Genomic DNA, 9,333 nt, shown 5'->3' on the forward strand with positions numbered 1-9,333 from the left:
ATGAGCTTAACAAAAAGAATAAGGGCGACAATGAAAATATGTAATTAAAAAACATCATTAATTATCGTGTGTAGTAATTTTATTTCACCAAAAAATTAAAATATAAAAAAAGCCCTTGCGAAAATTACCAAATCTCAAGATCCTCTATGCTTTAGTGGTAAAAAAGATTGTCTTTAAAAGTTGTTCAAATTTTATCGTTTTATTTTTCAAAAGACAATTTGACTTACTTTAGAGCTAAACTGTGTTATATTAATTCAATAAAATTAGATATTAATATTCAAAACTATATGAAAAACAAATACCATAAATTGTAATGATTATATCAATTTAGTAATATCTTTTTCTTAAAACATTGATTAAAGTTCATATTGTTTGATCTTCAAAAGTGAAATGTGACAAATATTTTAAGATGAAGAAAATATATTAATAAAACCAAAAGAAAATTCATCCAATTACAAATGTTCATGTGGCAAATCTTAAAAGGAGAATTATGAAAAAATAATGTCACATGTAAGACTTTCATATCATAAATTTTAATGTGAGGACTACTAAAACTTTTATTCTCTCTTATATATAGTACTAGTGTCTTTGGCCCGTGCTAAGCCCACGCTCAACCTACATTAATATTTATATTTGTAATTTTTTTCGTTTTGTGCTATTTTTGTTTTTTGTCTGTTTTGTACCATATATTAGTTAATGGTATAGTTCAATTATTTTTTAATATTTTTAAAATATTAAATGATATATTTATTTCAATTCTTTTGTCCTATTTTTTTAGTTCGTTTTAAGAAAATGTCTCTTTTCTTTCTTGGTTAATTTAATTTTTCACGTGACATGTTTAAAACAATAAAATCAACAAATATTTTGGTCCTTTCTACATATTTTGACATGTTTAAAACAACAAGATCAATAGATATTTTGGTCCTTTCTACATATTTTTACTTTAAGTCCACAAAATTTAAAAATATTTGTTACTTTTTCTCTAACTTGGTGCTAAGTCAAAACGAAACAAATAAATTAAAATGGAGGGAGTAAAGTTTTTATAATTTAAAAATAACTTTTTTGTTATGATATATTTTAGTCTTTCTTTTAATTTTCAAAAAAATTCATACACTAAAACTTTTCTCCTTTTTATTTTACTAAAATTTTTTAAATGAAAATTTTTAACGATCTAAATTGATTTTTGCCTTAAGTTTAATTAATTTTATTATTTTTTCTCAATCAAATTGTATATTGGCTAATTTAATTTTTTAAAAATAATACAATATTTGATTAATATAAAAATATTTGATGCTACAAACTATTGTATGATTTATGAACAAAAATATTATTTAAATTAAATAATTAAAAGTGAGACTCAATAAAATACTTTTTGTAGATGTTTCTTCAATGGGTGAAACCTTACAAGATTATTAAAGTATCACAAATTTCTTGTGAGGATTAAAAAAAATGAGTGTTCTCTTTTATTAAATTATTATTATTTTACATAAAAAAAGACAATAAAATTTAAATTTAGTTGGATAAATAGATATTTTGTAGTGTCACTATCGCTTCTTTATGACTCATCATTTTTTGTAGAGCATTTTAGAAACTCATGTAATTGTTCAAATTTACTAAAATGGATGAGATCTTGAAAGGTAATTAAAACTTAATTAAGGATAAAATAGACTAAATACATTCAGAAGATTATCAAAATGAAAGGTTCTCCCTTATATATAGTGGTAATAAAAGTGTAGTGTTTTTTTATTACATATTTTCGTTTTTACCCTTATTCTTTTTATTAAGACCATTCCATTTGGATTTTTATAATTGATTTTTTTTTTCACTTGTTAGATTAATATTTAATTAAAACTCCCTTCATTTTAAATCAACAATCACTTTAACTCAAAACAAATCAAATAAACTTCTAATACAAAATTAGAGTTTGCAATAGTTTTCAACTACAACCTCATAGTTCTTTTTTATATTATAATGTAATATAATATAAGTCAAAAATGGAGATACCTTTTTCCATTTTTTGTATAAATTTAAAAATATATTTGGTAATATCTGAATAGTTGGGCCATGATACGCCCACCAATTAATAAACCAGTTGGGGAGTGATTCGTCGAATATCTTCGCACAAATTTTTATGAACCAAATATGTTTATGTTTATTATTATTGTAGTATAATGTGCTGGTGAAGGCCTGAATATAGTCCCAATATGTAAAATAAATTTTGGAACCCTTCATCAACAGTTGTCTTTCTGCCATAGAAGTTGTACCCCAATCTCCAAGGGTAATGATCTTTTTAATAACAGTTTTTGAGAACCCATGCACATCTGGTTCTCCATCATAACCTGGAAATGTTTAATCTCTGCACTTCCAGTGGATAATAGAATTTTTTCATAATATGCTTGAGTCTTGTAGGATTCTCTTGCAAAATAGAGGTTAGAAATTAAATATTTGTGGAGTATCTTCCATGGATCATTCTGTCTCTGAATCTCAGAATTTTCAACGAGAATATCAGCTCTCTATTATCAAGTTGTTTATAAGGTTTGCTATCAGCAATTTCTTTTGTTATTTTAGCAAACGTATCGGATTGCTTTGCAGTTAAATATGACTGCAATTGTCCATATAATGGATGATCCTCTGGAATATCTTTTAGATGGATCGACTGTGATGAAGATTCGCCTATCTGCGAAACCTTAGAATTTATCAAACTCATATTTTCCCTTTGTATCATTGGGGTATTTGATGATGAAGCATATGGTGCCTAAGGTTGTGATGATGATGAGGGGGCGGATCTTCCCCTAGAGGAGGAGTATCTTCCTCTGCCTCTACCTTTTTCTGTGGCCATTTGCCAGGGCGGATCTGTAGTCATGTCGCACATAATAGATTAGTCAAATAGATTAGTCTGTAGAGAGGAAATGAGTGTAAAAATTCATTGTTCACTTAAATATTCTCTGGATAAGAAATCAGGCAGGTAATTATGAATTCCCTTTTTATATTGAATTTTAAAATCAAAAGGGGCTAATTGATCTTGCCATCTACGAATATTAATTTTGAAGCATCATGTTTAAAATCTTTGTCAAACATATACTTCACTGATTGAGCATTGGTTTTAATCAAAAAAATTTTATTATATAAATCATCTTAAAATTTAAGAACGCACTTAATAATGGTTAACATTTCATGTGCCACCGTTCCATACTTCTTTTGACTATCAGTCCATTTTCCCGAATAAAATTGTATCAATTCTTCAATATTTTATGGGGATTAACTTGTTTAAGTATTCCTCCACAACCAACATTAGAGGCATCAGTTTCAATAATTTTTAGTCAAGAAGGATTAGCTAAAGTTAAGCAAGGCAAAGATTTTACATGTTGCTTAATACGTTTTACAAGGTTTGTATGACTATCAGTCCAGAGACCTTGAAAACCCTTGTTTAATCTATCATATAAGGGAGCTAAATCTCTTGACAAATTCTCATAAAATGGGAATATATAATTCAAACTCCCTAGGAATCTTTGTAATTGGATTTTATTGGTGATAACATTAGGAAATTTATCAGCAAAATAAATAAGATGCTGAATAGGGACTATCTTCCCTTGACAAATATTATGACCCAAAAATTGAATACTTGTTTGGAATAAACTCATTTTTGGTTTAGATATTACCAAACCATTTTGTATCACAATCTTTTTAAACATATCAAGATGTTTAAAATATGATTCTAATGTTTTAGGAAACACCAGAATATCATCAATATAGACAATAATTAAATCCATATATGGATTAAAAATATCATTCATTATTTTCTGGAATTCAAAAGGAGCATTTTCCAATCCAAAAGACATAACATTCCATTCAAATTGACCGAATGGGAAATTGAAAGCAGTTCTATAAGTGTGCTCTCTAAAAATCTGAATTTGTCAATAACCAGATTTTAAATCAAATTTAGAAAATATATTGGCATCAAATAATCTGGATAATAAATCTTTTTATTTGGAATAGGGTATCTAATCCATTTCAAACATTTATTAAGAGGTTTATAATTAATTACTAACCTCGGCATACCACGTTCTTTTTCAGCCACATTATTCACATAAAATGCAGTAAAAGACCACGAAGATATAGAAAGTTTTATTAGACCCTTTTGTAAAAGATTGTCAATCTCTTCTTTGCAGAATTCAACTAACTCTGCATTCATTTGGCAGGGTCTTGATTTTGTTGGGATCTTGTCCTCGCAGAAATCGTCTTCATATGGAAGAGTTACAATATGCTATCTACGATTCCAAAAAGCATTGGGGTGATCAGCACATATATCAACAATCATTTGTTTGGAAATCATTTTTATTTTCTCCTGTACTTTTACAGATTTCATGGTATCACCAATATTCATACTAAACATTTCAAGCTGTAAAAAGTTCATATGATTTTGCATCATATCAATTAAAGCATTTATATCCCTAGTTACCAGATCTGTAATAAAAGGGTAGGATATCTCCTTATTTTTATAAGTAGCAGTAAATCCTTTGGCATCTATATGAGTATAAGAATAAATTGCATTTGTAAAAGGCGTGCCAAGAATAATTGGAGGATATAATTGATTTTTTACCAAAAAGAAGAAATGCGGAATGCAAACCTTATTTCGGCAAATATATGCATTAGGAAGTTTATAATTAATATCAAGAGAATGATCAGATACAGACTTAATAATATGTGTAGTCTTATGAAAATATATGGTCGGAATCAAACCTTCTTAAATGCAACTAACATCAGCACCATTATCAATTATGGCAACATTAGTTACAGAGAAATCATTATCAATTAAAATAGTACAATTTATAAACCATTTATGAGCTATAACAATTTGCATCATGCCCAAAAAATAATCATTTTTTACATTGAAATTCTTGACAATATCATCGTCATCTTCTATATTGGATATTTTTTCCTTCCCTTTAAAACTAGAAGAAACATTATTCTGAGAAATATGTTTCTCAATTTTTGTAATCCTGTGATCACAAATCATTTGGTTTTGCTTCAGAGATATAATCTCTTTTTTCAGGTTATCAACCTCAATTTTTAAATCGTTGAAAGTTGTATCTTTACCAGGCAACTGACCTAAAGCAAGTCGTCTATTAACCTCAGCTAAAGAATAAGGCATGTAATAATCATTATCAGTACTCCGAGTAACATGAGTGCTATCAGCAATTTTTAAAGTATTAGAGGTGCTATCAACAGATTTTTTAGTAGCAATACTAATGATTTTTTCACGAAGCTTATCATCAGAAACTTCTTTTAATAATTCAAGGACGCTATCAGCAGTGAGATTTTGAACATTCAAATCATTTAAATCTAAATCTTCAAACTGTGATTGCAATTTATAAAAGGCTTTATCATAAACACAATTATCACCATTGCAATCAACACAAATGTTAGTATGATCGCTATCAGATGAATTAGGCAATTCAATATTATTTTTAGATTCAGAATCACAATTATAATCAGACTCAGAACTAGAAGTGTATAACAAACCATAAACTTGATTATGAATATCATCAGCAAGACCCAAAGACTTAAGCTTTTAAAGCTTGCATTTAGGAGCAATATTCCCTAGGTTACCATATCTGTAACACTTAATCTTGGCGAGATAACGCTTAGACCTATTCTTCATAAATCTAGCAGACTTATGATGGATTTTTTGAGTTTCACACTCTTCGTTAGACCTATGTCTAGATCTCTTTTTCCTATAAGGATTATCAGACTTAGAATTGGAATTCCTGCATCTTTTTCTTTGAGAGGTAGAAGCTGGTTTGTCCATACCAAATTTTTCACAAAAATCTCCTAATTGGGATTTTTCTCTAAGCTTATCAAGCTTAATTTATCTAGTTAATTTTAACTCGTTGCACAAAGCTAAACCTTGTTGAGTACAGGCCACTATCAACTGACCATAGGTAAAATTCTCATAGGAAATTTCACCATAGGAACCTGAGCTCTGAAGTTTCTTAAACCCTTTCAGCAAAAAAATGAGGAAGACCGTCTATGAACTTTTCCTTCCAATGAGTATACTTACTTTCCATTAAGTCCATAATTCTGCTTAAAAAGGTATCTTTATACCATTTGAATTCTCCTAAGGTCCTACATCTAAGACCATTTAAGAGTGTTCGAGTATTTTCATATTGGTTGGTAAATCTACCTCCAAAATGTTCAATAATGGTAAGAATAAGAGTATAAACATCATCTTCTCTATCCGCAGGTAATGCTCTTCCTAGGTTATCAATTCCTTCTAGGGAATTCCTATCTTCTAAAATAGTATTTTTTTTCATTATCTAAGAAGTTGTCCCACCAGCCATAAAGTTGGCCAGTAAAGCCAGCAACAATCATTTTACAAATAGTTGCATTTGTACGTCTTTCATGATTTTTGACAGATTTAGTAGCTTTTGCAATAGTAGAATACATTAGCATTCTATGAACAAGTACAGATAATTTTCTTTCAGATAAGTCATCCAAGATCCATTCATAAATTGCATCTCAGCTATACAACGTGTAGTCTGATTCCAATCTCTCTCCTATATCAAAACATCTTAAGGAGTTGGATGCGGATAATAGTTAGAAGTCATGCAGGGTATATCATCATATTTTTTCCCCGGTTGCTTCCTAATCATACCTCTGAGCTTATTTAGTTCAGAGTAGATTTAATTTCCCTTATCTGGGGTGGACTCTATGCTATCAGCAAAGGCATTAGACAAATCAATGGGTTTGATATTTAAACTGGAAAACTTTTTATCAAGTAATTTTTCCAATTCTTCTATGGGAGACAACTTTTCAAATCCCTTAATAACTAGAGGTCTCTGAATATAAGGCCTAGTTGTCAAGTCTTCTTTTTTACTTTTCAAAGTGGAAGCAATATCAGATGACTTTGGACTAACACTAAGCTTTTTCACCATCTCAATCAATTCATCAAGTTTTTTATCAAGAGATGAAATATGTTCTCCCAAAACTTTCACATAAAGACTCAAATAATTGTTTTGAGCAATCAGATTATTTATTTCTGCAATAGTTACTTTACCAATTTCATTATCAATGAATTTTTGGAATGCAGAAAAAGTAATGCAATTTCATTACCAAAAATTTTTTTGCATTCCAAAAATTCATTGATAATGAAATTGGTAAAGTAACTGTTGCAGAAATAAATAATCTAATTGCTCAAAACAATTATTTGAGTCTTTATGTGAAAGTTTTGGGAGAACATATTTCTTCTCTTGATAAAAAAACTTGATGAATTGATTGAGATGGTGAAAAAGCTTAGTATTAGTCCAAAGTCATCTGATTTTGTTTCCACTTCGAAAAGTAAAAAAAAAAAAACTTGACAACTAGGCCTTGTATTCAGAGACCTCTAGATATTGAGGGATTTGAAAAGTTGTCTCCCATAGAAGAATTGGAAAAATTACTTGATAAAAAGTTTTCCAGGTTAAATATCAAACCCATTAATTTGTCTAATGCTTTTGCTGATAGCATAGAGTCCACCCCAGATACGGGAAATGAAATCTACTCTGAACTAAATAAGCTCAGAGGTATGATTAGAAAGAAACCGGAGAAAAAATATGCTGATATACCCTGCATGACTTCTAACTATTATTCGCGTCCAACTTCTCAAGATGTTCTGATAGAGGAGAGAGATTGGAATCGAACTAATACGTCGTATAATGGAGATGCAATTTATGAATGGAACTTAGATGGATTATATAAAAGACAATTACATGTCCTTGTTCATCGAATGCTAATGTATTCTACTATTACAAAAGCTACTGCATCTGCCGAAAATCGTAAAGACGTATAGATGCAACTATTTCTAAAATGATTGTTGCTGGTTTTACTAGTCCACTTCGTGGCTGGTGGGACAACTGCTTATATAATGAAAAGAGAAATGCTATTTTCGAAGCTAGGAATTCCCTAGATGGAATTTATAACCTAGGAAGAGCATTACCTATGGATAGAGAAGATGTTGTTTATACTCTTATGCTTACCATTATTGAACATTATGGAGGTAGATTTACCAACCAATATGAAAATACTCGAACACTCTTGAACGGTCTTAGATGTAGGACCTTAGGAGAATTCAGATGGAGTAAAGATACGTTTCTAAGAAGGGTCATGGACTTATCCGAAAATAAGTATACACATTGGAAGGCGAAGTTCATAGACGGTCTTTCTCCTCTTTTTACTGAAAGGGTTAGAAAAGAGCTTCGGGGCTCAAGTTTCAATGGTGAAATTTCCTATGAGAATTTTACCTATGGTCAGCTGATAGCGGTCCGTACTCAACAAGGTTTAGCTTTGTGCAACGAGTTAAAATTAACTAGACAAATTAAGCTCGATAAGCTTAGAAAAAAAATCCCAATTAGGAGATTTTTGTGAACAATTTGGTATGGACAAACCATCTTCTACCCTCAAAGAAAAAGTCGCAGGAATTCCAATTCCAAGTCTAATAATCCTTATAGGAAAAAGAGACCTAGACATAGGTCCAAGGAAGAGCGTGAGACTCGAAAAATCCATCGTAAGTCTGCTAGATTTACGAAGAATAGGTCTAAGTATGATCTCGCCAAGATTAAGTGTTACAGATGTGGTAACCTAGGGCATATTGCTCCTAACTGCAAGCTCCAAAAGCTTAAGTCTTTGGGTCTTGCTGATGATATTCATGATCAAGTTTATTATTTGTTATATACTTCTGGTTTTATGTCTGATTATAATTGTGATTTTGACTCTGAAAATAATATTGAATTGCCTAATTCATCTGATAGCGATTATGATAACATTTATGCTGATTGCAATGGTGATATATATGCTGATCACCCCAATGCTTTTTGGAATCGTTGACAACATATTGTAACTCTTTCATATGAAAACGATTTCTACGAGGACAAGATCCCGACGAAATTGCATTTAACTCTTCCATATAGGAATGGTGCAAATTGCATTTAAACCTTTAACTCTTAAAGGGTTACCAGAGACATTTTAAAGGTGTAAATGCAATTTGCACCATTTCTATATGCATAAAATTATAATGACGTTTATACATATCAATATCACGTTTATTTAACAGTCTAATAATATAATAGACTATGTCCGACTGAACAGTATCTTATATCTATGCTGAAGATCTAACTTCGCTGACATGTTAACTATAAAAGCTCCAGACTCTATCAAAATATGAAAGAATCTTTTTAATTTCTTGACTTGGTTCCAAAATGGAGGTACAGTCGAGTTCAATAGACTTATGTTAACCTTGTCTCTGTGACGCCGTCTAGTAAGTTGTGCCTCTCTAGCCCGTATTGATGAAGAAAAGGG

At 30.2% G+C, this 9,333-nt stretch overlaps 1 protein-coding gene across 1 annotated transcript; it reads left to right on the forward strand.

Annotated features, from left to right (window-relative positions):
• The first annotated feature begins 7,845 nt into the window (after window positions 1-7,845).
• On the forward strand, window positions 7,846-8,862 carry LOC124896150. Its single transcript, XM_047407689.1, has 2 exons — window positions 7,846-8,333; window positions 8,487-8,862. Exons 1-2 carry the CDS (start codon window positions 7,846-7,848, stop codon window positions 8,860-8,862), a joined length of 864 nt encoding a protein of 287 aa, XP_047263645.1.
• The last annotated feature ends 471 nt before the right edge of the window (window positions 8,863-9,333 follow it).

The sequence above is a fragment of the Capsicum annuum genome, chromosome 2 (assembly GCF_002878395.1).
Source record: "Capsicum annuum cultivar UCD-10X-F1 chromosome 2, UCD10Xv1.1, whole genome shotgun sequence".
NCBI lineage: Eukaryota > Viridiplantae > Streptophyta > Magnoliopsida > Solanales > Solanaceae > Capsicum > Capsicum annuum.

Coding starts and splice junctions, on each gene's coding strand:
- LOC124896150 (XM_047407689.1), top strand. CDS start 7,846: ATGATTGTTGCTGGTTTTACTAGTCCACTTCGTGGCTGGTGGGACAAC. Junction 8,334..8,486: donor GGTTTAGCTTTGTGCAACGA/GTTAAAATTAAC, acceptor TAATCCTTATAG/GAAAAAGAGACCTAGACATA.